Source organism: Myotis daubentonii, chromosome 6, assembly GCF_963259705.1.
Source record: "Myotis daubentonii chromosome 6, mMyoDau2.1, whole genome shotgun sequence".
In the NCBI taxonomy this organism is placed as follows: domain Eukaryota; kingdom Metazoa; phylum Chordata; class Mammalia; order Chiroptera; family Vespertilionidae; genus Myotis; species Myotis daubentonii.
Genome location: NC_081845.1, coordinates 97441368 through 97468975, shown reverse-complemented (window position 1 = coordinate 97468975; position 27608 = coordinate 97441368). Strand labels below are relative to the sequence as shown.

The window sequence follows — 27608 nt, the reverse complement described above, 5'->3', positions numbered from 1 at the left end:
GAATAAAGCAACATGTGGGAAGTAGTAAGGTGACAGAGCCAGGATGTGAACACCTCTTATTCTCTACTAGAGGCCCGGTGCATGAATTCCTGCGGGGGGGGGGGTGGGCAGTCCCTCAGCCCATCCCTCTCACAGTCGGGGAGCCTTCCGGGGGATAAGCTGACAGTCTGACATCCTTAGTGCTCCCGCCATCACTACTGCGCTGGCCAGCCATGAACCTGGCTCAGGGCTTCTGGCTGAGCAGTGCTCCCACTATGGGAGCGTACTGACCACCAGGGGGCAGCTCCTGCATTGTACGTCTGCCACTTGGTGGTCAGTGTGCATCATAGTACCAGTCATTCCACCGTTCAGTCAATTTGCATATTAGTCTTTTATTATACAGGAGGATGTATCCTGTGCCCTGCTTAGAGAGTCTGGTTAAGAGGCTTGTTTTCTGTGGCCAAGAAAAATGCAGTAAGTGATCCATCCAAGGATCCCAGGATGGTGTCATAGAAGGGCAGTTTTTCCAACCCTATGTATCAATTTATTCAACAGTATTTATCTTTCATACTCTGTCCCAAGTGCTATTCTAGGATCTGGGGACATAGCAGTGAATGGCCCTGTCATTACAGAGTTCACTAACAGGAGAGACAACACACCAACAAATATGTCAAGTAGTAGTAAGTGCTATGAAGAAAAATAAAGCCAGATGCTAATGGAAAAAATAAAATGGAACAGGCACTGCTAAGAGAATCACCTTACATAGAGTCAGAGGCCATTGGGGAAGCAGCAGTGCTCAGAGCTGCTATGAAGTTGCTAACAACTCAGTTCAAGACTGAGTCATAAACATTTTGGAACAACTGCTTCAGGGACACATGGACTTTACCTGCTCCTCATAGTTTTTGCCTCCCTTATTTGCATGTTAGAACCAACCAATCCCTAGCCAGTGATCCTTCATTTACATGAAAGAATTGCACTTCGTGGTTTTTGCTTTTATAAATCCTGCCTTTCTTTGTTCTCTCAGAGAGCAGTTTGAGTAGTTACCTGAATCTGCATCATGGTAGTGCAGTCATTTTGTTCAAATAATTGTCTTTTGTTCTAATTATAGCCTGAGCCTCTTTGGTTAATGAAGGGGCAAAATGCTTGTTCCTACACCTCAGCTTTCTCTACAGTCGCCATCTAAAACCTTCATTTTCCCAAACTAGGAATCGCTTATGTTTCTCACTTTAGAGAAATATGATTTTTTAGGGTTTTCTTTTTAAAAAATATATGTTTATTGATTTCAGGGAGAGGAAGAGAGAGGGAAATATAATACTGATGAGAGAGAATCATTGATCAGCTGCCTTCTGCATGCCCCCTACTTGGGATCGAGCCAGCAACCCAGGCATGTGCCCTGACAGGGAATCAAACTGTGACCTTCTGTTTCTTAGATCAACGCTCAACCACTGAGCCACATCGGCTAGGCAATAATAATATGTTATTTGCTATGTTTCTCCAACAAGTTTCAAAGGGCATCCCTTTTGGGTGTTTGGAGAATATAGAAACAAGACACAAGAGAGGGGCTAAATGAGAAATGATGAAACAAAAGGATTTGCCCATCATCATTTTATTGAGAGTTTTTATTGTTACAAAGGAAGTCCATGCATACACAGTGACAAGCTTCACTTTCAATCTCAGGAAGCAGCGATCATCTAATAGGTCTTTGGGGGAATAAGAAATGGGAGAAAACCAATAAAGAGAAAGACCAACTTAAGAGAGATGAAGGAGAGGCTAAAAAATGCACCATCTTTCTGGAACTACAGTAAAGGGGCTAAATGAAATCATCATTTTATCTTTTCAGGGATCATAAGGCCTGGGAAAAGAGAGGTGGGAAGAACCAATTCTTCAGAGAATTACTAGGGTCACAGAATCAATGAGTAGAGTTAGGGCCACAGACAGAAGTGAGGAAACAGCTGTGTCTAGGTTTTGGCAGGTGGACATGGGGTGGTAATAATATCACGGGGTTGCCATTAATCAAATCATAACTATTACGTGCCAGAAACCATGCCAGGCTCTGGACAGAATGATTCCTAATTACTGCAGCAACACTGAAAGGTGGGCATTGTTGTTCCAGGGGAGGCAGTGAGGCTACGGGTTAAGCAGCTTGTTCTGGTTGCCTGTCAACTAGCAGCAGGGTCAGGAGAGGGATCTAAGCCTGCTGGGCTCTGGAGTTAGGATGTTTTCTACATCCCTGCTTTTTCATGCTACAAATTTCACAGAGGGGTGGGGTGAGGGTGACCTGGGAGTTTATAAGGTCTCAATGAAGGTTAAAAAACAATAAGGAGATTCAGGTCTGAGCAGGACATCTATATTTCACAGGAGAATTATTGGGTCCTGCCTCCTAGAATTTCTAGGGAATGGAAAAGGAGAGTAGGATTAGGATGGGAGGCGATTCTGATCTGGGGATTTCTTTTGAGGAGGAGTTAGGCGCTAGGGTTTGTCCTAGGCAGCAATCCTGTAGTTGGGGTGGACCTGGGGCCTGACATCGCAGACCATGCCAAGAAGCTGGGCCAGGACGAGTTCTCGATTTTTCTGCTGGGAGCTCTGCATGCCCTGCACCTGGCGCCTGGTAGCCTGCTCCACTTCTGCGGACAGGTTTCCCTGGGAGCCCATGGCCTGGAGGGTGAGGAGGGGGTAGAAGAGAAAAGGAAGAGACAGGGAAAAGAGGGTCCAGGCATGTGGAGGGAAAGATCCTAGAGCCAGGCCAGAGAGAAAGGCCCTCCAACCCGCCCCTCCTGTGGAAACAGCCGGACACCAGGACAGCAGCACAACCCCTTTCCTCCAAGACCTGGCATGCAACATCAGACTGTACAACCCCCACCCTCACCACCCATGACCACTGAACTCTGCCCTCCACCCAAATGTCATCATACTCCACACAGACTGTGGCAACTCCCCCACAAGCTGCTCAAGGCCTTCAAAATGCCCAGGCTCTTAAATATCACAAAGCTTGACCAATGTCACATGGTCCCCACCAGGATCCCCTTCTGTCCTTGACCATCTTATTTTATCATAGAATCACCCTCACCAGATGCATCCACCAACCTGCACTCTGGGGGGCCATCCCCAATTCTCCCCAGACTCACCGCCTGCTGTTTGCTCTGGAATTCCAGCTCTCGCTCCCGCCGGTACTGTTCCACTTCCATCTGTGCCTCTTCCTTTGCCTGCTTCAGACGCCGCGCCTTCCCTGGAAGCAAAAGAAGGATGGCGGTGGGTGAACCCGACACAAAATGTGATAGTGGGGGTCAGTCCTTTCCAGAAAGTTATTCTGCGCTCAGCCAACCAGGTGCTAGATTCTAACACTCACCATTTCTTCCCTTCTAATCAGCCACCCCAGCCCCCAGCTCTCTCCCCAGCAGGCTTGGGTACCTCAGGACTCAAATGTTTGCTGTCCACCCCCCCCCCCCAATTTTCTTTCCAGACTTCTAAGGGAGGAAGGGGGAGACTCACTCTTTCTGGCATCTGCCACCTTCTCAGCCGCCCGTTTCTCTGCTTGCAGGAGCTGCTGGATACCCTGGGATTGACTGGCCATTTCTGTCGTTATGGCAGATTCTGTTTCGGATGCTACCAAGGCACCAGATGGCTCCCAGCCCCCACCCACCGCCTACTTCTCTTCCAGCTCGTCGCTGCAGTCCTCCACTATCCCTGGGTCTTAGTGCTCCCCCTTTCGCTTAGCCTGCACCGGTGTCTCCCCCAAACGGATCCTCCCGGTGGTGGCTGGTCCTCCTCTGCCACCTCTCCATCTGGCAGTACCGAGGAGGACCTCTCGGGGGCAGCAGAGACCAGGCCCAAAGCGGCCCAGTCGGGAGGTCGAGGAATGGGAGCCGGGGCTGAGAGGAGAGTATTGGGGAGAGAAGGAGGCGCGAGGGGTTGAGACTGCGTGAGAAAGTATTGGTGCGTTGGGAAGAGTACGTTGGACTTCTGAATTCGGCCAATATCTCCTCCCTTTTCTCTCCCACCCGTTTCCATTTCTTCTCTATCTTTTCCAAGTCCAAACTTCTGCACCCATCTCACCTGCCTTTTATGTGTTTTCATGCCTGTTTTTCTCTTTTTGATCTGCCCCTGTTCTCAGCCTCAATGTGGTTTTGTTTTTCTTTTTCACTGTGATTTTTATTCCCTTATCTCTCCTGTTTTCTCTCTTTTCTCATCTTTTCATCTATCTCGGAACCACTACTCTCTCTTCCCAGTTGGGGAGTCGGGGTAAACCTCCAGGCCGCCCTCCTTTTTCTGCGCCTACCCTCCAGTTTCCCGGTTCCAGGTAGACCCTTTATCTTAAGTTCCCTAGTTTCCCCCCCGGAGGCCAGATCGCGGAAACACACCTCCCCGCCCCCCACCACCGCGCATCCTCGGGGAGGAACGACATCCGGTAATGCGCCTTAGGTCATTTCCGCCCTTTACCTGCGTCTCAGTTGCGCCGTTTCCGCCAGCCTAGGGTGTCTCCGCTTTCCTGCGTCCCTCGCTCCGAGCGACTGGTTCCTCGGGGGGCCGGGGCAGGTCTGATGAGTACGCCCCCCCCACCCCACCCCCACCCCCGGTCCAGAGGGAGAAGCCTTTATTTTGCATCTTTCGACCGGGTGCATTATATTCAATTTCTAAATCATTACTTGAAATTGTCCATGACTTTAAAATTCTAATTTCTGTTGATAAACATTTCCCCTATCAGTCCCTTTCCCCCCTTTTCAAAGTTCTTTATTTAAGATTTAGCGCTGCTAATGAGCCAATGTGATATGAGAACCGGCCGAAGGGAGGGCGGGATGGGCGGGATGGCCGGGCTGGCGGGCGGGCCGGCGAGGCTGGGCCCGCTGATGCCTCTTCTCCTCCTTCAGCCGCGAGTCCCATGGCCTCCACGGCCCGCCGCCGGCGCCGAGAGCGTCGCTTCCGGCGGTACTTGTCTGCGGGCCGGCTGGCCCGGGCCCGGGCCCTCCTCCAGCGGCACCCCGGCCTGGATGTCGATGCTGGGCGGCCCCCGCCACTGCACCGGGCCTGTGCCCGCCACGATGCCCCCGCCCTGTGCCTGCTGCTTCGGCTCGGGGCTGACCCTGCCCGCCGGGACCGCCACGGAAACACGGCGCTGCACGCTGCCGCCCGCCGGGGGCCTGGGGGTGAGTGTGCCCGCCGGACAGCTCATGAGCCACGGAGCGTCCTGGGACCTAGGGCGTAGATGACCAAGTTGGCATTGGCTGTCACCTGTGCCATTGCCATACTGAACTGCCATTGTCTGAGGAGCCCAACACTCAGGGTCACAGCTTTCTAGATTAGTAGCTCCTTTGTCTCTCGAGTGGTGGTTTGCCTGAAGTGCAAAAGGGAGCATAGAGGGTAGGCTTTAGAGCTGGGTGCCTGGGTTCAAATCCCAGCCACACTCTTAATAGCTGGAACTTCTTGGGCAAGGTACCAAACTTCGTTTACCCACGTGCAAAATTAAATCATAACAACCCTTGCTGTGTGCAGGCACTTCTCACAAAGTAACTCCTTTAATCCTCACAACAACAACCGTGTAAGTACTAACAGAGAAGTAATTTGCCAAAGTAGTGCAGCGGTGATTGTAACCCAGGCAGCCGGGCCAGGGCGCTGTCCTGTGACAGGTACAGAATTGCTACAGAAATACCCTGTGATGGTGCCTGTGCTCAGCACCCCATGCTGGGGCGAGTGCTAAGACTCTACGAAGCAGTACACGTGGCAAGCCCTCGGTAATACTCACCGCTGTTCTGCCTGCTGTCAGCATATCCATACTCCCTACCAACGATTCTGAAACAGAGACACTGAGAGGCGAGCATTTACATCAGCCTGCCACCAAACTCATTCTGTGGCAGAGCCTAACCTGACTGCAGTGAGGCCATCTACCATTTGTTTTTCTCATGCTGATGGCAACATTCAGAAGCTTTCGCGTGTCCGGCCCCGGGGGCTGCCCAGGCTACGCAGTACACGCGTGTACTTTCAGATCAGCTCTCAAACCCCAGAACGTTTGCAAAGCCTTGGCCGCTGTGCTTTCCCACGCGGACCTGCTGACCCTGTGGGCAGTGGAGGCAGCTGTCTAGCTTTGCCCTCAGGAGATTTTCCTTCGAGAGTAAGAACATCTGAGGAGACCTCTAGGTTGGGATGAGCACCCTTCATTCAGTTTGATTGCTCCCCCAGTGCCCCAAGCATAGGAACCCAAGTACTAGTTTAGCTTATTGAGCAACTGCAACTTATCAAGTATCGACAATTTATCATGTACTTGTATGTTATCATGTGACGGTAATCGAAAAAAAAAGAAAACTGTTATTTCAATACAGAGCCAAACTGTTATTACTCAATTCAATAATAAGAGTCATTTGATTATTTAAAATTTCCCAAGCAGTCAAAATGACTGCTTTTGGGCAATATAGGTATAACACACACACATATATATATATATATATATATATATATATATATATACCGGAAATGAAGGAGGGGGAGGTAACTACAATTATTAATAAACACATTTATATGTTGTACAAAAAGTCACAAAATTCTAAGGCATTGTGTCCTTATATACATAATTGTTTTTATAATTGAAATTAAAAAGCAGTCAAAATGACTTCCTTGGGCAATCTAGTGTTAAATCCCAAGAAGCCGGCAAGATTGATATTATTATCTCACAGGTGAGGAAAGGAGGGCCTAGAAAGTTCAGGAACTTTATTTTTTTAAATATATTTTTATTGATTTCAGAGTGGAAAGGAGAGAGAGAGAGAAACATCAGTGATGAGAAAGAACCATTGATCTACTGCTTTCTGCACACCCGACACTGGGGATTGAGCCCGCAACCTGGGCATGTGTCCTGAGTGGGAATCGAACCAGGACCTCCTGGTTCATAGGTGGACCCTCAACCACTGAACCCCACCTGCCCGGTGGTTCAGGAACTTTCTTCCCAAGGGGGATCCACACTCAGGTCACACCCAAGCCCTTCCTTCCTCCCAGCCCCTGCCAGTCGCCAGCAGGGGGCCTTCTAACTCCTGGGTAGGAAGGCGGGTCTCCTTGGTCTCCCGCTGCTTTAGAAACCACCGTGCCTTAAATGCAGATGTTCTCTTTGGCTGATGAAATGATCTTGGATCCCTGAGGAGGTGCATTCCCCTCCGCTCCCAGGCAGGCCCAGGCCCAATTGACTTGCCTGTTCTGCTGGGTTGGCTGGGCTGGGTTGGCACACCCAATGACATGCTGGTAATGGCCCCTACCTTGGGCTTTTGGTAACTTCTCTTCGGACCCATCACCTCGTGGGGAAGGTATCTCAGCTGTCAGAGACCCCTGTGTACACACACCTCAGTCTGACAGTAACCGTTCTCTGCATACAGCAAGAATAACCGAACACTGAGAAATGGGGTTGTTTTTCTCACAGTCTTTGCAAAAAGAATAAAATTGAGAGCCATCCTGATATTTTTTCGGATATATTATCTTTAATATGACATTCACTGCACTTCTGCTGTGTGCCAGACATTCGCTGTCCGTTACCACTCGATCTGCACCGCAGAAGCAGGCTGTGGCCCTGTTTACAGGTGGCTGAGCCATGGGTCTGTGTTCCATTTGCCTTTCCAGCCTGACCCCCCACGGCTCACCCCAAAGCTGCAGCTCCCCGCGAGGCTCTGTCCTCAGCGTCCCCCAGCATGTTTTCCACAAGCCCGCCTCTCTCTTGCCTGTTGCTTTCCCGTCTGCCTGATTTCTGCTTTGCTAAATTACTCTCCCTTCCCAGGCCAACATAAGCCACCTCCGCCTGGGAGCCCTCTGGGAGCACCCTGCCCACGACGCCCTTTTCTTCCTCTGTGCCTTCCTCAGTCAGTTGTCCTCAACATAAGCTTCTGATACTGGTGTTTCTTCAGTGAGTTGTACCAGTTAGTGTGAACTTTGCTTTAAGGTAGAAATCATCTTATGGGGAGGAGAAAAGCAGTGCTGTCATCACTAAGACAAAGTCTATTTTTACTCCAAAATGTTTTTCATATCTATTTTTCCCAGTAGAAAAGCACACTGGGAAAGTTGATCCATATGCTAAACTGATGGTAAAGCTGGCATTCCAAGTCACCGGAGGAAGGTGAGCTGTTTAACAAATGATATCGGAGCATTTGCTTCATCCAGGGAAAAGCAGAGTCCTCCCTCATTCCTGACTTAAAAGTAAGTTAGTGAGGGACCCGCAGCTCACCTAAATATGACAGGAAGGGCACATACCAAATTCATAGGAGGGGTTTCCTCGGGGAATAAAACCTAGAAGGCAGCATTGAAGAAAAATTTACTCTATCCATGGTGGTTTTATTTCTTTAAAACGAAATGATGTTGCAAAAATGACAATATGTTAACATACCCTGTGATAGGAATAGAGGTTTTTATTGTACTATACTTTCTACTTTTTTTGAATTTTTTAGGTTTCTAAAAATAAAAGTAAATATAGTAGAAAAACACAGGGGAATCATTTTATAATCTTGGAGTGAAGAAAACCTTCCTAATGAAATAAAGTCAAAAGCTATTGATGCAGATTTAACTACATCAAACTTTTTTTACAAATATATTTTTATTGATTTCAGAGAGGAAGGGAGAGGGAAAGAGAGGTCAAAACATCAATAATGAGAGAATCATCCATCGGCTGCCTCCTTCACATCTCCCCCTCCCCCTTGCCACTGGAGATCCAGCCTACAACCCAGGCATGTGCCCTGACCAGGAATCGAACCATGACCTCCTGGTTCATAGGTCGGCACCCAACCACTTAGCACCCTGGCAAAAACTTGTTGGAATGGGAGAAAATACCTACAATACATGTAACACAGACACAGGGTTGATCTCTGTACTATATAAAGGGCTGTCGTCTCTACATTATCGTTTCCGAGAGAAACGTAGATGAATAAGAACAGGTCATTCACAACAGAAACACAAAGAGCCAAAAAGCATATGAAAAAGAAAATTTCATAATTAAAATCTTTTTTTAATCTGTCAGATGGGCCAAATTAAAAGGTTGATGAGACTAAATTTTGGTAAAGGCGACGCAGATTTCCATAGGGTTGTGTGTTGGCACAAAAGAGAGCTGTTTGGCAAAACCTCACATGTTCTTTGACTCAGAGATTCCACTTCTGAGAAGCAACCCCGCAGAAATACCACAGGGAGCCCACAGAGACATGTCGGAAGCCAAACAGTTTGGAAACAAAGTCTGTCGCCTGCGGGGAGGGGGGATTTGTTCCGCGCACAGGGAAACACCGTGCAGCCATGAAAAAGGAGGCCAGCGTGTTACTCCTGTGGAAAATATAAGTAGACGTTAAGTGAAAAGAGCAAGTTGCCAAATAATACATACAGTGCGGTCATGTATCGCTGACAGAAATTGTCAGCTCTGTGCGTTTACATCACCCAGATGGGGCTGGAAAAGACAGCGGCAAAGTGGGAAGAGCGATTACATTTATTCTTCATTCTTTAAGAGGAAAGGGGATTTACCGTTAGTTACATCCATGCACTTTAAAATGTCAAGTAGGAGTGGGGGAGCCACCCACAGTCCTTCCACCCCGAGGCCAGAGCCTTATATTTCTACACCTTCTCCAGCCAGAGCACTTGCTCTCTTTTCACACCATTGCAGTCCGGTCCCAGGTACAGTTTTGTAGCCAGCTGTCCACACACAAACATCATGCTTAGTTACTAGTTAATATCCTGTGTCACATTTTACTTATATTTTATGGTTGGAAGCCTTACTCCTTAAAACCTACGAACCTAAAACCTTCCCGTCCTAGCCTGAGCACCTGCCACCCTCCCCCTGCCATGAGGCCTGGTCCTGACGGGGTCTGGAGTCGGGGGTACTCGAGTGTGCCAGGAGATGAGTGGGGGCCGCGGGCCTTGGCTGGCCAAGGCTGGGCCCGTCCTGTCTCCCTGCCGCCCTGGCAATGGGAACACCCCTTCTCCTCACCGGTGCTTTTCCTAGATAGCCAGTGCCACAGAGTAAAGATGTAAGGGCCGCCAGCCGCCTCCTCCTGCCCTGGCGAGAGGAAGCAGGCCACAGCGAGAGAGCACCTCATGCACGTGCCTGGTCCCAGGAGCGAGGTGCTTGGGGGCCTGGGTGAGCAGTGAAGCGAGCAGCACGGCCCTGGTACATGGCCACTCTGGAGCCAGTGCAGCAAAGTCAGGACTCAGGAAGGGGGGTTCCTGAGTGGAACCCCCTCCCAGCCCTCTCCCCCCCCCCCCCAGGCCAGCAGTCATTGGAAAGAGCTTGCTGGTTGCTTGGAGCATTTCTCTGGTTCAAACTCTGCTTATCTGGCCCTCGACCTCCACCCCTCCCAGCATGCTCTGGGGAAGGCTGGCTGCGGGAAATTCCCCTAAAAACATTTATTTTATCCAGTTTATTGAAAAGTAATATAAAAAGATACCTGTTCGATATTTGCATTTTTATAAAGGTAGAGCAGAATGTTCAAATATCTTACCAATCTGAAGTATAATGTGGGGTGAGAAACACAGGAAGAGGTATTAGGTGACAATATTTCCTTTTATCTCAGAGAGAGATAGAAACATCAATGATGAGAGAATCGTTGATCGCTGCCTCCTGCATGCCTCACACTGCGGATCACCTGGGCATGTGCCCTGGCTGGGAATCAAACTGACTGGTTCATAGGTCGGCACTCAACCACTGAGCCACGCCGGCTGGGCTGCCGTGACAATATTTTCCAGCCAAAACTGGAATCCATAGTCAGGTTTCTGACGGTGCCCGGCGGCTGGAGGCAGACTGGAAAACATAAAGTAGTTCATGGGGACGCGGGTCAGAATATTTTAAACTGCGGTAAACTGTCAGTGTGTGTGTGTCGGGTCTAGGTGGGCAGACGAGGGTGTGCGTGGCCGGCAGGACCCCAGATGCGCCCTGCCAAGGAGGCCCAGCTAACCCCCTGCCCTCCCACCAACAGCCTACACGGACTTCTTCCTGCCGCTGCTGCGCCGCTGTCCCTCTGCCATGGGAATAAAGAACAAGGATGGGGAGACCCCTTGGCAGATTCTGGGCTGGGGACCCCCCTGGGATTCTGCCGAAGAGGAGGAGGAAGACGAGGCGTCCAGGGAGCACCAGTGGAGGCAGAAGCTGCTGGGAGAGCTGGAGGACGAGTGGCAGGAGGTCACCGGCCGGCTGGAAGGTGAGGGGTCCGTTCCCCAGCAGCTGCCCTTCCCAGCTGCTGCTTTGCCTGCACCCCCCCCCAACCGCGTCCCCTGTGCCGCCCGCTTCTCTTGCCCTGTGACCTTCTCATGGCCTCTCCCCGACCACCCCTGTCCCCCCCCCCCCCCCCAAACAGACTATGCTGCCCATGAGGCCCAGGAACCAGAGTCGTTCTCCGCCTGGTCAGATCGCCTGGCCCGGGAGCATGCCCAGAAGAGCCAGCAGCAGCGCAAGGCAAAGGGAGCCCGCCGGCCCGCCCGGACTGAGGGCTCCAGTCTCAGCTGGCGGCGGCAGGAGGAGGAGCGGAGACTCTTCCAAGAGCGGGCCAGGGCCAAGGAGGAGGAACTGCGGGAGAGCAGAGCCAGGCGGGCGCAGGAGCTGGCGCAGGAGGCTCACAGGGCCCAGCCCCCTAGGGGAGCAGGGAGGGGCAGCCTCTGGCGCTTCAATGACGTGCCCTGGCCCTGCCCTGGGGGAGGGGACCCGGAGGCCATGGCGGCAGCCCTGGTGGCCAGGGGTCCCCCCTTGGAGGAGCAAGAGGCTCTGAGGAGGTACTTGAGGGTCCAGCAGGTTCGCTGGCACCCGGACCGCTTCCTACAGCGGTTCGGGAGCCAGATTGAGACCTGGGAGCTAGGCCGCGTGATGGGAGCGGTGACGGCCCTTTCTCAGGCCCTGAATCGCCGTGCAGAGGCCCTCAAGTGACCCCGGGGACATCAGGCGGAGCTGCAGGGAACGCAGCCTTAGAGACGGGGCGGCAGGAAGGCATGATCAGAGGTGGGGGTGGCGAGGGCGAGGCAGGACCAGGCACTGTGCAGCAGAGGATGTGGGGTGGGAGCGAAACTTGTGATGAGCGGGGGTGGGAGGGCAGCCACCAGCACTGCTCCTTGGCTCTGCCACTTCCTAATAAGACCTGGTTCCACGTCTCCCAGGGCCCTGCCTTTTTCCACTGCGGTGGTTTTCATCGCCCATGACATCTTTCCCGCCCATCTGCCGAACCCACAGCTCTACACACCTGTGACCCGCACGCACGCGGCCAGGCCTGCACTGGACGCTAGAGGCCTGCCGGCCCATTCCCAGGCTGGCCCTGAGCAGGCCAGTGCGCCCTCCGGTCTCACTCTCTCCCTATGCCGGGCTCCCCTCGGTAATTGGGGGCCCAAGAGATGAATGTGAACACCCAAAAAAGGGAACAAAACTAGTTTCCCTCCCCCCCCAGAACCACATCCTCCTCCCCACTCACTGCCTCCCCAGCAGACAGGGCTTTCCCTTTGCTGAGTCACTGAATGGTCCAAGGGGGGCAGCGGAGCTGGGGGCCATGGGGAGGTTGTGAGAGGTCGGGACAGGAGCAGGATGCAGGAGGAGCCCTGTGTGGGAGTGGAATTTCGGTTGCTAAAATTAGGACCAGGGGAAGTAGGCGGAAAGAGCCAAATTATGTAACCTGGGTTGTCTGTTCTTGGGCAACCAGGGACCCACACCCGCAGAGAGTGAAGAAGCAGCATGGACTCACTCTAGTCAAGCTGCTCAGCCACTAAAGCCAAGTTGGCTGAGGCCTGAGGCGGCGATTCTGTGCTCATTTTAACCAGTCTGGGAGCGTAAACTTCGGAATTTTCCCGGCCTGTGTCGGCGCCCCCTAATGCCCCCGATGACCCCTGGAGGCCTCACTACGCCTTGACCTGACATCCATCACCCAGACACGGTGTGGCCAGACCACCTGGGTCTGACGGCGCCCTCCTGGACGGTGGGTCCTGGCTAAGCCTGCAGGACAGACCGTTCTCCAGAGTGCACTCGTACCAGAACGCTTAACTTCCTTCTTACTCGGAGACACTTCTGGGGTTTTGCCTAGTTATGCTTCCAGTTTGCAAACCTGTGAATAAATCTTTATCGTGTATTTCTAGCCAAAGCCTCCAAACACGTTGAGTTAGTTCGACAGCTCAAGCCTCAGCTCCCTCCATAGCTTCTGCCCCCATGAAGCCTGGGTTCCATCGCTGGGCAGCCAGGCCTGGCCTCCAGAGAAACATCTGAGGGTGGAGGGAGAAGGCCCGGGGTTCCGCGGAGGACGGGGCGCCACCCCTTCCGCTGTTCATGCTCAGCTCTCAGCCCCTGGACTGGTGTGGGACTAGACAGCACCGACCCCATGGCCACCCCCACCCCCTCCCCCCACCCCAGGCACAGCAGTGACGTGAGAAGAAAGGGCAGGGTGGCCGGTGCCGTGGGCACGTGTCTGCTGCAGGGCGCTGATGCATCAAAAGCTTATCTCTCAGGTGGGGAGCCCCGTCTCCGTGGGCGCGGGCAGGAGAAGCCCGGGGTAGAAGGGGAGGCCTTGGAGGAGGGAAGGGGCAGCCTCCGAACGTGGCATGGGAATGTGGGGTGAGCACGAGACCCCGGGGAGACAGAGGCAAGAGGCCCAAGGCCTTGAGGCACCGGCCAGATGTTGGGGCAGGAAGAGGAAGGGCTGTGAGAGGAAGCTGCTGTGATTCAGAGAAGAGACGGGCTGTGAGCAACCCAGGCGTCCGGTTCCGCTCACAGCTGGGGGCTTCGGAAGTGGCATGCAAAGAGCTCAGGTTGGTGGGGGGGGGGGGGGGTGACGTCCGACTGGGAGCTGACAGGTGAGCGTCAGGAAACTGGTGTCCAAGTCTGCTCCTCCATCCAGGTTTCCTCCGGGTTTTAAGCACATCGCTGGCCCTTTGCAAAAGTTACATAAACCACAGCACAACACGGCCTGTCCCTGGCCCCCCTCTTTCCAGGGTCCCTCCCTGGTGTCTGGCCCCCAGCCCTGTTGGGGGTTCCCCTGAGATGAGGGCTGTTCACTTTCTCTGACCACATGGTTTCCGCTTCAGTGTCTCTTTTTCCTAGGCTGATAAAAATAGCCTCAGAGGCCCTGCTTCCTCTGACCTCCTGGGCCAGGCAGCGCTTCCTGTCCGCCAGGTGGGGGCAGGGGGGGGCCCAGGCATCCCGGGGGGATCTGCCTCCCGTGAAGTGGGAGAGCGCGTGTCCCCCGGAGACGGGCCAGGAATCGGTTCTCGGGGAAGGTGTCTGGGTTTCAGTCAGAGAAACAGGGTTGGGAACGAGACTGGTGAGGTGGAAGAAAGTCTGTTTGGGATTTGGGGTCCAGTCAGGTCTGGGTTGAGTTAGGAAAAGGGCCTGAAGGACTGCCCAGCCGCACAGCAAGTAGCCTGAGAGACGCCAGTGGCGGCAGTGTGAGCCGAGGGGAAGGCGGCGGGTGGGTGCAGAAAAGCACCCTGAGGAGGGCGGACATGTGAGCTGGCGCTGGCCAATGGGTAGCGTTTCTGTGTGCTGCGAGTGGGGGCACCAGAGGTCGGGGAAATGGCTTGAGCAGAGGCGGGCGTCCAGAGCAGAGTATGTGGAGGAAAAGAGCGTGCGGGCGAGGAAGCCCGGGTGCGAGGGAGCAGGCGTGGGCGGCGGGCGCGGCGCTGGATGCCGAGGTGCCAGCAGAGGGCTGGGCTGCGTCTGGGGCAGCGGCACTGCGACCTGCTGTGCACACGCCGCGGGAAGAAGGTGATGTTGGAACACCTACCATGTATGACCAGGTCCCTTTCCTAACTCCGGCAGTCCTGCCAGCGGCCGTCCAGTGGGCGGGGGTCTCCACGTGCAGATGAGGAGACCGAGCTCGTCCACGTCTGTGACGCTCGGGCCACACAGCTGGGGAGCATGGGACCCTCATCGGGCTCACTTGCTCCATGTACTTACTCCGTAGGTCCCGATACTGCAGGTGGTATCAAAAGAGGGAAGACTTTATAAACTTCCAAAGGATGTCAAGACAAGACACAGATCGGGTGGTACCAGTGGGGGAAGAGGAGTCTTAGATGACTCCAAGTGTTGAGCTTAGGGAATCGGAAAGGTGATAATGTCCTGAACAAAGGAGGTGCGTGGCCGTGGGGAAAGGTGAGTCCGTTTCAGACAGTCAGTACATTTTTATCCAGCTGCCGATGGGAGCCAGGTGCTCTGCTAGGCAGTGGGCATAAGTGAGATAAAGCCACTGCCCTCAGCACGTGCCATCTACTGAAACACACACTACACGTGTACACGGGACAACCACGCAGTCATGGGAGGTGCGCGGCGTGGACTGGGGAGTGCGGGGGGAGGCGCTGGCCCGGCAGGTGGAGGTTTGCCGCCAGCAGGGATGCAGCCCCGGGTGTTGGGCCAGAGGAATCGATTTGGGGGTCACTCCTCTGAGTGGACAGGATCCCCAAAGAGAGGGCGAGCCGCTGAGCCTGAGGACGATCAGAGAGGAGCCGCCGGAGAGAGGCGCCTCTGGTGCTTCAAAGAGGCCGGGCCGGGAGGGCTGAGAAGATGGTTTAGGCTCAGGGACGAGGTGATTACAGATTTTGAGAAGGTAGTTTCCACTTGCCAGAGGGGCAGAAGTCACCTTACATGGGCTGAGGCATGAGTAGGAGGTGAGGAAAGGGAGGCAGTGGGTACAAAGTCAGAGAATGGCGAATACGGAAGAAACTAAGAATTGTCTCTAGTTCAACCCACAGGTTTTACAGATGAGGGAAATTCTACCAGTTCCCGAAAAAGTGGCTGGTTAGGGTGGTGAGATGTCTCTTGAGACATCACACAGAAAAGGAAGGTGAGAGATGGAAGGGAGAAAGAGTGTCGGGAAGAATTTTTTTTATTTTCAAGAAAAAAAAATGAATTTGTAAAATGAAGAGGAGCAAGAAAAGAGAAAACTAAGAGGGAGAAAGGGTCCCCTTGGCAGGAGGAGCGCTTCCCTGAGTCGGGAGAAAGGGAAGGCCAAGCGCAGTGAAGGGAAGAGGGAGCAGCCAGGAGCCGTGCGTCCGTCCGTCCGTCCGTCCGTCCGTCCGGTGGCCTTCGCTCAGCACCATGGATGACAGCACGCCCTGGTGGTTCGGCTCTGTCCACAGAGCGGCAGCCTCCGGACCAAAGGGCCCGGGTTCGATCCCGTCAAGGGCACGTACTTGGTTGCAGGCTCCTCCCCTGCCCGGGCCCTGGTTGGGGCGCGTGCAAGAGGCAGCCAATCAATGTGTCCCTCTCACATCGATGTTTCTCTCTGCCCCTCCCCCTCTTCCACTCTCTAGAAATCAATGGGAAATGTCCTCGGGTGAGGAGTAAAAACAGAAAGCGTGAGGGCATCGCCAAGTGAGAGCAAAGAGGCGGTGGGAGCACCGAGACCACATCCCTGCAGTGGACGGGCCAGCCGGGAAGGCCAGAAGGCCCGGGGGCAGGAGGCAGGACTCCGGCACGCCTGGCTGCGGAGGAGAAAGACTCGGGAGGGAGACCCTTACGTTTACCCAAATGACGACGTCCAGGTCTTCTTAGTAGAACATCAGGTAGGGAGTGATTCCAGAGCTGAAGCACGGAGGCCGGAGCGCAAGCCTCCTCTTTGTGGCTTTGAAGTCTCTATGATGGCGGTGGGGGGTGAGATGGAGGAAAACAGCGGGGCATACCAGTTGTTAGGAGCATGGTGGAGATGTTGGTGAGGACGACTGCCGTGTGGACAGGCCCCAGCCCCTGCCCCTGCCCCTGCCCCTGGTGACGGGTAGAAGAAAGGGCAGCCTTCACCAATGAGAGAAGGAGCATTGGTAGGAGAAACCCAGGTTGCAAGTGCCAGAGGATGCTTTCAGAAACAAAAGAGAGGACTGGAACACACGGAGCCCACAGAACACAATGAGAGGGTCGGTGGACGTGTCCTTGTGGAGTGGGTGAGCATTCAGGGACGAGTCTGGACGGCTTTGCCTCTGGAAGCAGGAGGTTGCTGCTTGTGATTGAAGTGGAAGGTGCACAGCCATCATGAGACACAAACACTCCGACGGGTCTGGGATGCACAGGGCACACCCGCCTCAGGGACAGTGCCCAGTGCTGCCTCTGCCTCTGACTCCGACAGGTCTGGGATGCACAGGGCACACCCGCCTCAGGGACAGTGCCCAGTGCTGCCTCTGCCTCTGACCTGGCCTGTGCGGCCCAGGATCATAGCAACTGCCAAGTGACATCTCCACTTGGACGCCTGTCCAATAGATTCAGACAAATCCAACCTCAAGCTCCAGGTCCTCCCACCTCCGGAGCCTACACTCTCCCAGTCTCCCCATCGTCACCCCCACCTGGCCATCCATCTGATCCATCCTGTCAATTCTGTCCCTGAAATATATCCCAAATTTGCCTGCTTTTCTCCATTTTCATGGCTGCCACCATCTTCTCTCCAGGATTGCAGCACTTGCCTCCTAACCGGTGTCCCTGCTCTCAGTGCTGCCTCCTGCGATCCAGTCTACACCGAGGGGCCACAGGGATCTTTTAAAAACATAAGTCCAGTCACCTCCACCTCACCTCACTGCGCCTTTCTCTGTCTCTCTCTGTGTCTCGCACACGCACACTGAATCCTCCAAAGCGTCCCATGGTTGACTAAACCCAGATGCTTCACCTGCTCGCCTGCCCCCTGTGCCTGGTCTGGGCGCTCTCCCCTCCCCCTCCCACTGCATCTCCCAGCCCCTCCCCTTCCTCTCTGCTCCAGCCACACCAGCTCCCTTCTGTTCCTCCGCACCCTCCGGCGCCCACCTCCTGGACTTTGCAGAAGCTGGCCCCTTTGCCTGGAATGCTTTTCGTCCAAACTTCACCTGGTCACTCTTGGCATTTGGGCCTCAGCTTAAATGCCACCTACAGAGAGGCCCTTCCCGACCTGTCTAGCGGAGCTCCCTGCCCCTGATCAGCCGCTGGCCGCCTCTCGCAGTGCTCCTGGCCTCGGCGCGTCCTGCGCCTCCCTCACTGGGCTGTGCGCTCCAGGAGCCGCCTGTCTGACTGGCCGCCAGTGCGCCCCTCCGCCCGCGGGAGCGCCCACTCCGTGGAGGAAGGAGGAACCGCGGGAAGCAGGCTAAACCTCCCTCTAGCTTGTGGCGCAGGCTGGGTCTGCGCTTAGAGTCAGGCTTACTTACCCATAGGGCTGGGCATGGTGGCAGCTGGTTTCAAGATTAGCTCTAGAGACCAGGTGGGGTTAGTTTAGAGAATCAGTTTGTTTGGGGTTCACTTACTGAGATGTGTTTAGATTTGATGTTAGGGTTGGGTTTGAGCTGTGATTTAGGTTGAGGTTAAATTTGGGTTAGAGTCAAAGTCGGTATTAAATCCCCATTTTGATTTGAGGCCAAGTTTAGGTTTGAGGCGAGCGCCGCATCGGCCAGGTTGGAAGCCTTGGAGAGTCCCCTGGCCTCTGCCGAGACCACGGTGAGACGCCCCAGCGGGGGCACAGGCTCCAGGCACCAGCACTCCCCTTGGGAAAGCCCCGGGCCAGCTGCTGGCCACCCCAAGAAAGAAACCAAATTTCACACAACCTCCCTCGAAACTAAGATTGAAACCAAGATTGGCCCATCTGAAGAGGTGCCTTCCGCACAGCACCCCCGTGACGGCCTCGCGGCCTTGCCTCCTCCTTACTGCCCCCTCGCCTCCCCGCCACGCCTCACCTTCCCCTTTCTGTCCATCAGTGCTCGGGCCTTCTCTCTGACCTCACAGTTTCTCTTTCTCACTGGTAATTGCGAGGCCCTTTTATACTTTTCTAGAGCGGCGGTCTCTGTCCATCAGCCCCTGCCATCAGAGAGGCAGAGAGACACCAGGAAGAAGGACGGACCCCAGAGAAAGCTGGGCACAGAGCAAAGGAAAGGGGCAGGAGCCCGGGGGAGCCAACGGTGACCCAAGACAGTGCGGTTAAAAGAGCAGAACCCAGCAATGCAGACCACGACACTTAGAGGCGCGTCTGTGACCACTGCTCTTCCTCCATCACTCCTGCTCAGCCACCAGGGCCTGTAGGTTTTGCCTAGAAACTCTCCTTTCTCCTGCTGCAGCCTCTGTAGAAATCAGGCTCCTGTCACCCACTTGCTGGGTCACTGTGAACCCTCCTGACTGGTCTGCACACTCCGGTTTCCCCTCCAGCCCTCCAGCTCCCGCACCCCAATCCACTTCCAAGTAGCTGCCAGACTCGACTTTCTAATGTACCCATCTGGGCGGGTCCTGCTCACTTAGCAGTTTGGGTGGCTCATCACAATCACAGTGGAATGCAGGCCTTCCCGTGGTCTCAGACCGCAGGACAGCTCTCAGCTACGGGCCACGCTCCCTTCCCCTGCCGCCGGCACCCAGGCGCACCTCGTCTGCACACGCCCTGCCTCTGCACACATGGCTCCCTCCGTCTGAACTCCCCTCACCATCTTCTCTGCCTCGATGCCTAGTGCCTGGAGCCCACTCCCCAAGCGCCATGCTTTTCTGCGGGCTGCCGTGAGCGCCCCATCATGGGTCTGTCACACCTACTGTCATGTCCCAGTTACTTCCCTGTCTCCCACTCTGGATTTTGAGGTCCCGGAGGTCAGGAGCCTGTCTTTCGCATCTGTATTCTCAAGGTCTTGTGCAAGATGCTCAGTAAATGTTAGTGGGACAGAGAAAACACTAAGTATATGGGATGAGAACAAAAAGAAATAATCGATGAGACTGTACGGCAGGAAAGGCAGCGCTGCAGGCTGCGGCGGGAGCGGAAGGCACCCTGTGCACACCCTGGAGGTCACCGAGCTCAGGACCCCGCCCCGGGGCTCAGTGCCGGGGAGAGCGCCCAGCGCCCAGGGAGGAGGGCTGCGCCGCCATCACCCACCCTCAGCACCAGTCCCTCCAAAATCTCCGAATGGAAACCTACGACATTAGTGAGAGTGAGATTGTGTTCTCAGTCTCATGAAACATGAGTAAAATCATCTTTAGAAACCTCGCTTTTTTAAAAACCTGCAGCTTAGAAGCTACGTGAAAACTGGCTCATGTTCAAGAGTGTTCAATGTTTTTCGTGCTGGCCAATTCCAGGAACAGCCCGAAGGCCCTCCGCAGAAGAATGGATAAATCAATTAGAGTCTATTCACACAACAGACATCTCCTCACCGCCGTCCTGACGCTCGCACGCAGCGGTGCCGGAAGAAACCACACACAAGTGAGCGCACTCCGTGTGGTTTCATTTATCTGCCGTTCACAAGCAGGAAGAACTGATCGATGGTGAGAGGTCACAGTGGCTGCTGTCCTCGGAGGGCCCCAACGGAGGGACCTGGGAATGTGTGAGGGTGGTGCTGCGTGGCTGCAAACAGGCCGCTGTCTGAGAGCAGCCCCTCACATCCTAACACCGAGATGCTGGGCCCCCACACTGAGCCAGCGGCCGGCTCTCCAATGCAGGCTCCAGGCCGGTGGCTCGGCTGCCACACCCCTCCATCCCGCGCGGGGTGTGGGGGGTTCTGGAGACCCGATCTGCGGGGCCGAAGGGAAGGCCGGGTGTGCGATGCGGCATCGTGTGTGTGTGTGTGTGGGGGGGGGGGGGGCCGTGCATGTCTCCCAGGACAGCAGACAAGGGTCCCAGGCTCTTTGATATGAAACTTGACATGAAAGCTCACACTGGGACAACGGGACTGGGCCATTTGGGACCGACAGGGTGCAAGAGGAGGGGTGGGCCCAGAGAGAAGCCTGCAGCCAGAGAGGCCGAGCTGTTACACGTAACCGCTCTCCAGGCAGCCAGGCCTCCAGCCCACACCCAGCTGCTGCCCTGGGCTCCCCGAATTCACCGTCCTTTTCTGGAACTCCTAAGCCTGACCCCACTCCCTGGCCCTCCCGGCCCACAAGTCCCCTGACCCCACACCCTTTCCCAGAACCCAGCCGTCCGCGCAGCCTGCGGTTCTCTGGGGCCTCAGCCTTCCTGCCTTCGGCTGAAAGGCAGCACCTCTGAGCCCTGGGGGCTTCCCCGGCCCAGCAGGCCTAGAACCGCCTGCCGCTGCCGCTTCCTCTATAAAGGCCCCCCGGGCGCACAGCAGGTGAGCCTCTGCCACCCCATCTCCCCGCGCCCCTCCGTGCCTCTCCCCAGCGCCGCCTGCGCCTCCTGCCTGGGCCTGGGCCTGGGGCTGTGGTTTGTTCCTCTCTCTCCGTCTCTGTCTGTCGCAGCCTCTGTTTCTGCCTCCATCCCGCTCTGCTCCCCACCTCCCTTCCGCGTCTCTGTCTCTCCTGCTCGCTCACCTCGGTTCCCAACTGCGTCTCTGCCTGTCACCCCGTCTCCTGGCGGCTGTCGCCTGGGGAGGAGGCCGGCTTGGCAGTGCGCCCGCCCCGCCCGCTCACGTCTCCCCCCTGCAGGTCTCCCATGCCACCACCGGGACATCTCTCCCTGCGGAGGGGGCGTGGCGCCCCCCTCCTCCTCCTGGGGCTGCTGCTGGCCCTGCCACCTGCCGCCCAGGTGAGACAGCAGGAGAAGGGGGTGCAGGGGTGGCCTAGCCGAACCTTGGGCCCCAGAGCCCCCAACTCTGCTCTCCCCTAGGGGCTCCCTGATGTTGGCCTCTCAGCTGCGCAGACTGCCCATCAGCACCCCCAGAAGCACTTCGCACAAGGCACCCTCAAACCTGCTGCTCACCTTGTTGGTAAACACCCCCGCCCCTATCCCCCCAGACAGCCCCTGGCCCTCCTGCTGCCCCCTTCAGGGCCCAACAGCTTCTACTCCACCTCCCCCCCGCCCCCCCCCCCCAGGCTCCCACTCCCTGTCCTCCCAACCACCCCGGAACCTGGGTCAGCACCTGCTTCTTCAGGGATTGAGACCTCGGGGCCCTGACCCTCACCTCTGGCTCTTCCTAGGAGACCCCAGCGCCCGGCACGCGCTGCGCTGGAGAGCGAGCACGGACCGCGCCTTCCTCCGCCACGGCTTCGCCCTGCGCAACAACTCGCTGCTGGTCCCCGCCAGCGGCCTCTACTTCATCTACTCCCAGGTGGTCTTCTCGGGGCAGGGCTGCTGCCCCTCGGCCAGCCCCGCCCCCATCTACCTGGCGCACGAGGTGCAGCTCTTCTCCGCCCAGTACCGCTCCCACGTGTCCCTCCTCAGCGCTCAGAAGTCCGTGAGCCCCGGGCCGCAGGGGCCCTGGGTGCGCTCGGTGTACCAGGGCGCGGTGTTCCTGCTCACCCGGGGCGACCAGCTCTCCACCAGCACCGACGGCATCGACCACCTGCTCCTCGGGCCCAGTACTGTCTTCTTTGGAGCTTTCGCGCTGTAGAAAATTCCAGAAAGAAAAAAAATTGGTTTCAAGGCCTTCTCCCCATCTTGCCTCCACCCTGACCATCTCAAAGGTCACCTTGCCTGTGACCATTCCAGCAGTCTCAAGTCTCCCTGCTCATGTCACCTGGAGCTTCAAAGAAGGCTCCCTGAGCACCCAGGGTCCCCTCCCCAGCCGCCCAGATCCCACTGCGCTCAGGGCGCCTGGACGCTCCCACCCAGAGCTCTGCTCTGTGCACCGGCCTCGAGGACAGGGAGGGCGGGGACAGGGAGGGGAGCAGACACGTCTGGAGCAGGTGGCTGTCTGGAGGCAGGGAGGGGGATTATTTATAAGGAGAAAAAATAAGTTATTTATTTATGGAGGATGGAGGGAAGGGAGAAATAAGGGACATGAGAGGAGACAGAGATAAGTGTGCCCACCTGATGGGGCGGGGGACATCTCGGGATGCCCTGGAGGGGCCAGGTGGTCGCGGCCAGGCCCTAGGAGAAGAGCCCCATCGCCCAACACCTGCCAGGAGACAACGGCACCTCCCTGAGGCCCAATAAACCCTTTTCCGCGAGATGCTCTGGCTCTGTCTGTCTGTCTGGGAGGGAAGGGTGTCTCGGGGCTGTTTAAGGGATGGAGGGAGGCTAGAGGTCTTGGAGGGGGGAGCTGGGGGCATACAGAGAGGCAGGGCCTGCTGTGGGGGAGGGAACCAAAGGGTTAGCTAAGAGGGCGAAGGAATAGTGTGGGTTCAGGTCTGGAGTGGGGAGCCCTGGCAGATATGGCCACAGGTGGAGGCTGTGGGGAGTGGGGTTACAGGGAGCTTCCAGAGAGAAGTGACCCCACCGAAGGGTCTTCAGGACTATGGGACGGAGCATGGGGTCCCCTGAAAGTCTCGAAGGTGAGGGGCTGGGAAACACAGGGGACATTTGAGGGAGGTGGTCACGCCCAGGGGCTCTGGGACTAGGCCCTTTCCAGAGACCCGAGGGAGCAGGCGTTCTTTGGGGTCACGTGGCCACACACTGAGCTTCATACGAAAATCAGAGCCTCGGGTGCCTTTGGAGCCAAGACGGAAACAGCACTGTGAGGCCAGAGCGAACGGGGAGGGCCTGCCTGTGGGGTTCGGGATTCCCAGGCTGCCTGCTCTCTCTGGGGTGCCCAGGCTTGCCCCTGCTCTTCCCCCAGGCCTCCAGGGGCCCATCCCCTCCTCTCCCAGCGACCCAGCCCCCCAGCAGGTTTCCCCTTTTTCTTCCTGTCCAGGACTCAGCTCTCTGAAACCCCTCCCGTTTCCAGTGCTGCCCCTATGTGAGACCTGCCTGCAAATTAGAGGGAAACAGGCCACAGCCCTGGTCCCCAAAAGGAATGGAGACCGTGGGAATTGGGGGGCAGAGGGGAACTGGGGTCCAGCCTTTAAGGTCCTACATTCACAACACTGACTGGCCCAGCAAAGCCACCTCCAAATCCAGGCGGGGAGGGCAGCCAGTATCCTTGATGCCTGGGTGTCCCCAACTTTCCAAATCCCCACCCCCGCAATGGAGAAGAAACCAAACCGAGACTGAAGGTGCAGGGCCCACTACCGCTTCCTCCAGATGAGCTCATGGGTTTCTCCACCAAGGAAGTTTTCCGCTGGTTGAATGAGAGCTCTCCCCGCCCTCCACCCCCCAGGCTATAAAGGCAGCTGCTGGCACAGGCAGCCAACAGACACTGCTCAGCGAGGACACGAGGACACGGGAGAGAGACCAGCTCCAGACCCTCGGGAAGTGACCTCTCAGCGACACAGCCCCAGAGACGCGCCAGGCAGCTCTCTCCCGCGGACACCCTCTCCACCCTCTCGCAGCCGCAGCCGCAGCCGCCCTGTGCGTCGCTGGGACACAACATGAGCACTGAAAGCATGATCCGGGACGTGGAGCTGGCGGAGCAGGCGCTCCCCAAGAAGGCAGGGGGCCCCCAGGGCTCCAGGCGGTGCTTGTACCTCAGCCTCTTCTCCTTCCTCCTCGTGGCAGGAGCCACCACACTCTTCTGCCTGCTGCACTTGGGGGTGATCGGCCCCCAGAGGGAAGAGGTGAGTGCCTCGCCAGCCTCGGCTCCCCCCACCACCAAGAGAGAAATGGGGGGAAAGAGGGTGAGAGGTGGGGAGGGAACACTGGAGAAAGACGGGGAGGCAGAAAGAGAAGTGGAGAGATCAGCGAGAGAGAAGGTTGGAGACAGAGGACCTGTCACCTAGAAGGTGCTCACTAAACATGTGTTGAGTGAATGAATGAGCAAGCAGACAAGCACATATTGAGAGATGTGTAGAGAGCTGTGGGGCATGAGTAGAGAGCTGGGGAGAAAACAGGTGCTATGAATGAAGATGCTGAGATGAGCAGAGATGGGAGCTATGAAGGAGATGAGGTGGAGGAAGGAGAAATACAGAAAGATGAAGATAGGGCGTCTGCCTCCTGGAAAGCTCTCAACAAAGATTGTCGCATAGACGGGTGAGTGAGTGAAACTGTGGATGGAGAGAAAACTAGACACATCAGGCAGAGAGGACACACCAGCTAAGCAGCCAGCTCTTTCTCCCCGGGGGGACCTGCTCTGATGCTAATCCTCTTCCTTCTCCCCAGCAGTTCCAGATGGGCAACCTCCCGCTGGCCCAGACCCTCGGTGAGTGTCGCCTAAGCCTCTTGCCTACGTCTGGGTTTGGGTAGAGTTGGTGTTAGTCCTGGGATGGTAGCAGCGGGGAAATTTACACCTGGGGGTGGAGGGATGAGGAATGGAGGTCAAAGTAGCAGGCTATTTTGGGGGGAAACTTAAGGGTCTCACCTTTTTCTTTCCTCTTTCCTCAGGGTTATCTTCTCGAACCCCAGGTGACAAGCCTGTGGCCCATGTTGTAGGTAAGAGCTCTGAAGATGGTCTGGGGGCGTAGAAGCAGGTGGCTGGGGAGCTGAGCCCAGGCTGAGGGCAGACAGTCCTTGGAGACCCTGTGAGACGAACTCACTGAATTCAAGGGGCGGGAGGAGAAGCACCACCGCCTCGGGGGTGCTCAGAGCTCCTCGGGGAGATGGGATATGGGAAGACAGACAGACAGACAGAGGGGTCAGGAACAGGATGTGGAGGGTGGGCAGGACTCAAGGGCCAGGATGTGGGAGTGGAACTGACAGGGTCACCCTGACTCCCCTCTCCCTCCCTCCAGCAAACCAGAAAACTACGGGGCAGCTGCTGTGGCAGAACAAGGTGGTCAACGCACTCCTGGCCAATGGTGTCAACCTGGTAGACAACCAGCTGGTGGTGCCATTGAATGGGCTGTACCTGGTCTACTCCCAGGTCCTCTTCAAGGGCCAAGGCTGCCCTCACGCCCCCCTGCTGCTCACTCACACCGTCAGACGCTTTGCCGTCTCCTACAAGGACAAGATCAACCTCCTCTCTGCCATCAAGAGCCCCTGCCAGCGGGAGACCCCAGAGGGGGCTGAGGCCATGCCCTGGTACGAGCCCATCTACCTGGGCGGAGTCTTCCGGCTGGAGAAGGGTGACCGGCTCAGCGCCGAGATCAACCTGCCGGACTATCTCGATTTTGCGGAGCCCGGGCAGGTCTACTTTGGGATCGTGGCCCTTTGAGGGAGCAGGGTGTCCATTCTTGTCCACCCCCGTCCCTGTGTTCCCCACTCCTTCAGACCACTCCATCCCCTCTGGGCTGGGCTCCAAGCTTAAAACTTTAAACAACATTTAGAAACCTAGAACGCACTGTGGTGTGGCCTGGACAGCGGGGCACCGGCCACTTCCAAGCATTCAAAACGCAGGTTTGGATGCCTGAATGCAGCCGGGACACCTGGGTATGGGGGCCGGGGAACCTTTCGTTCTGGCCAGACACTTCAGGACATCCCGTGAGAAGATCTTACCTCCCTTTCTGCAAATGTTCCCGGAAGCTTCCCTGAGACAGAGCGCCCAGAGGGCCAGCTCCTCTATTTATGTTTGCACTTGTGATTATTTATTATTTATTTATTATTTATTTATTTGCTAATAAAAGTATTTATTCGGGGGGCCAGGTGTCCAGGGAGACCCAGTGCAAGGGCTGCCTTGGCTCAGACATGTTTTCCGTGAAAATGGAGCTGAACGCTAGGCTCTTCCCACCTGGCCTCCTGGTCTCTGTGTCTCCCTTTGCTTATGTTTTTAAAAATATTTATCTGATCAAGGTGTCTAAATAATGTTGATTTAGTGACTGACTGTCGCTACATCGCTGAACCTCTGCTCCCCAGGGGAGCTGTGCCTGTAACCGCCCTACTGGTCAGTGGCGAGAAATAAAGTGGCTTAGAAAAGCAGCTCGGTCTCTTGGCATTAACTCTGCATCGGTCGTGCGGTCTGCTCCCCGGAGTCCTCTCTCCACAGGGCTTGGGGTGCCTGGACCCCGTCCTAAGGAGACCCCACAGGAGACAGAGCTCAGCCAGACGGCCCCACCCAGAGGAACGCGCAGCCCCAGCCCAGCGTAATTACCTCCGCCTCGGGCGTGGGAATTTCCACCTCTGGGAATTCCAACGGGAGAGGGGAAGTCCTGCCGCTCAGGTGCTCAGGTGGGATTTCTGGCTGTTGTGAGAGAGCCCGGAGGAGCCACGTTCTCTGGCACCTGAGTCACAGCCCAGGGCTCCCAGACATTCAGGCATCTGGACTCCAAATCCCCCTGGGGGCCTCCAGCCCACCTGGCCCACTGGAACCAGCACTGCACCTCATCTGTCAGATGGAGAGAGGAATGCCCACCACAGACGCAGCCACCAGAGAAAAGCTGCCGCGGTGCCCAGCACAGCACTTGACTCGGGCACTCGGTGAACCCTGGCTTTTCTCCTTTCTCCAGCCCCAGCCGTTCTATCCCCTCCACCTCTCAGTGGGTAGGACTGACGCGATAGAAGAAAAGAAAAAGCTAGCAATAAGGTGTGTGGGAAGGGCCCACGGCAGCTTGGTCTCCCTGAATTTTTTGGCAAATGATGAGGGGAGGGATGTGAGGTGGGTGACTTGGAAAGAGAAAAGCACCCCCTACCCCCAGAGGCTCTTCTGGACACAGAGTCACAAACAAATATGAAGTAAAAAATGGAGGCGCAGAGAATATGAGCTCTCACTGGGCTCAGAAGTTGGGTTTCCTCCCTGCCACTGAGGAATAGCACAAAGAAATAGAATGTCACTATAGCCAAGCAGCTAAATTACTAAAATCAAGTAGGTTGAGGCCAGAGGAAACAATTTTATTCTTGCTTTAACCAGTCTTGGAACTTAACCTTTTGAACTTTCCAGCCCTGTGTCAATATCTAGATGTACATCAAACCACCTGATAACCCTCTGTTGAGCCCCTGAAGGACAAAGGGACAAATGTCCATGTAGCCAGACCACCTGGCATCCAGCGAACAGACTGCCTGCCCATCATCTCGAGAATTACTATCTGGAACCAACCCAGCGGCTAAGCATGCAGAGCTGTTTCTTCCCAAGAAAGTACTGTTTCCTCTAAGAGCCCTCAGCTTCTCTCTTCCTCTGAACGC

At 55.8% G+C, this 27608-nt stretch overlaps 3 protein-coding genes across 9 annotated transcripts; 2 read left to right on the top strand and 1 right to left on the bottom strand.

Moving 5' to 3' along the window:
• Nucleotides 1–1569: 1569 nt before the first annotated feature.
• ATP6V1G2 (ATPase H+ transporting V1 subunit G2) lies at nucleotides 1570–4342 on the bottom strand. 3 transcript variants are annotated; one of them, XM_059702096.1, is made up of 4 exons: nucleotides 4256–4342; nucleotides 3469–3552; nucleotides 3105–3205; nucleotides 1570–2634 (listed from the first exon to the last, which is right to left on the bottom strand). In XM_059702096.1, exons 2-4 carry the CDS (start codon nucleotides 3548–3550, stop codon nucleotides 2461–2463), a joined length of 357 nt encoding a protein of 118 aa, XP_059558079.1. In that variant the 5' UTR covers nucleotides 3551–3552; nucleotides 4256–4342; the 3' UTR covers nucleotides 1570–2460. The 3 variants fall into 3 exon arrangements, with proteins under 3 accessions (XP_059558079.1, XP_059558077.1, XP_059558078.1); XM_059702094.1 differs by having other exon boundaries at nucleotides 4033–4297; XM_059702095.1 differs by having other exon boundaries at nucleotides 4037–4297.
• LTA (lymphotoxin alpha) lies at nucleotides 3659–22692 on the top strand. Of its 5 annotated transcripts, none has more exons than XM_059702091.1 (7): nucleotides 3659–3906; nucleotides 4845–5120; nucleotides 7984–8059; nucleotides 10890–11111; nucleotides 21227–21326; nucleotides 21408–21507; nucleotides 21719–22692. In XM_059702091.1, the coding sequence occupies exons 2-7, from the start codon at nucleotides 4856–4858 to the stop codon at nucleotides 22129–22131; spliced, it is 1176 nt and encodes a 391-aa protein (XP_059558074.1). In that variant the 5' UTR covers nucleotides 3659–3906; nucleotides 4845–4855; the 3' UTR covers nucleotides 22132–22692. The 5 variants fall into 5 exon arrangements, with proteins under 5 accessions (XP_059558074.1, XP_059558073.1, XP_059558072.1 ...); XM_059702090.1 differs by lacking the exon at nucleotides 3659–3906 and adding an exon at nucleotides 4408–4512; XM_059702089.1 differs by lacking the exon at nucleotides 3659–3906 and adding an exon at nucleotides 4422–4521.
• A 738-nt stretch (nucleotides 22693–23430) lies between these two features.
• On the top strand, nucleotides 23431–25779 carry TNF (tumor necrosis factor). The gene is made up of 3 exons (XM_059699697.1): nucleotides 23431–24175; nucleotides 24908–24986; nucleotides 25286–25779. Exons 1-3 carry the CDS (start codon nucleotides 23990–23992, stop codon nucleotides 25705–25707), a joined length of 687 nt encoding a protein of 228 aa, XP_059555680.1. The 5' UTR covers nucleotides 23431–23989; the 3' UTR covers nucleotides 25708–25779.
• Nucleotides 25780–27608: the final 1829 nt, after the last annotated feature.

Bases quoted from the DNA above. Each gene is read 5' to 3' on its own strand.
- TNF (XM_059699697.1), top strand. From the start codon at position 23,990: ATGAGCACTGAAAGCATGATCCGGGACGTGGAGCTGGCGGAGCAGGCG. The intron at 24,176-24,907 runs GTGAGTGCCTCG...GGGAAACTTAAG, and splicing joins TCGGCCCCCAGAGGGAAGAG to GGTCTCACCTTTTTCTTTCC. The intron at 24,987-25,285 runs GTAAGAGCTCTG...CCCTCCCTCCAG, and splicing joins GCCTGTGGCCCATGTTGTAG to CAAACCAGAAAACTACGGGG.
- LTA (XM_059702089.1), top strand. The intron at 8,060-10,889 runs GTGAGCTGTTTA...TCCCACCAACAG, and splicing joins TTCCAAGTCACCGGAGGAAG to CCTACACGGACTTCTTCCTG. The intron at 21,508-21,718 runs GTAAACACCCCC...GGCTCTTCCTAG, and splicing joins ACCTGCTGCTCACCTTGTTG to GAGACCCCAGCGCCCGGCAC.
- ATP6V1G2 (XM_059702096.1), bottom strand. From the start codon at position 3,550: ATGGCCAGTCAATCCCAGGGTATCCAGCAGCTCCTGCAAGCAGAGAAA. The intron at 3,206-3,468 runs GTGAGTCTCCCC...TTTTGCTTCCAG, and splicing joins GGTGGCAGATGCCAGAAAGA to GGAAGGCGCGGCGTCTGAAG. The intron at 2,635-3,104 runs GTGAGTCTGGGG...CTCACCCTCCAG, and splicing joins TCCAGAGCAAACAGCAGGCG to GCCATGGGCTCCCAGGGAAA.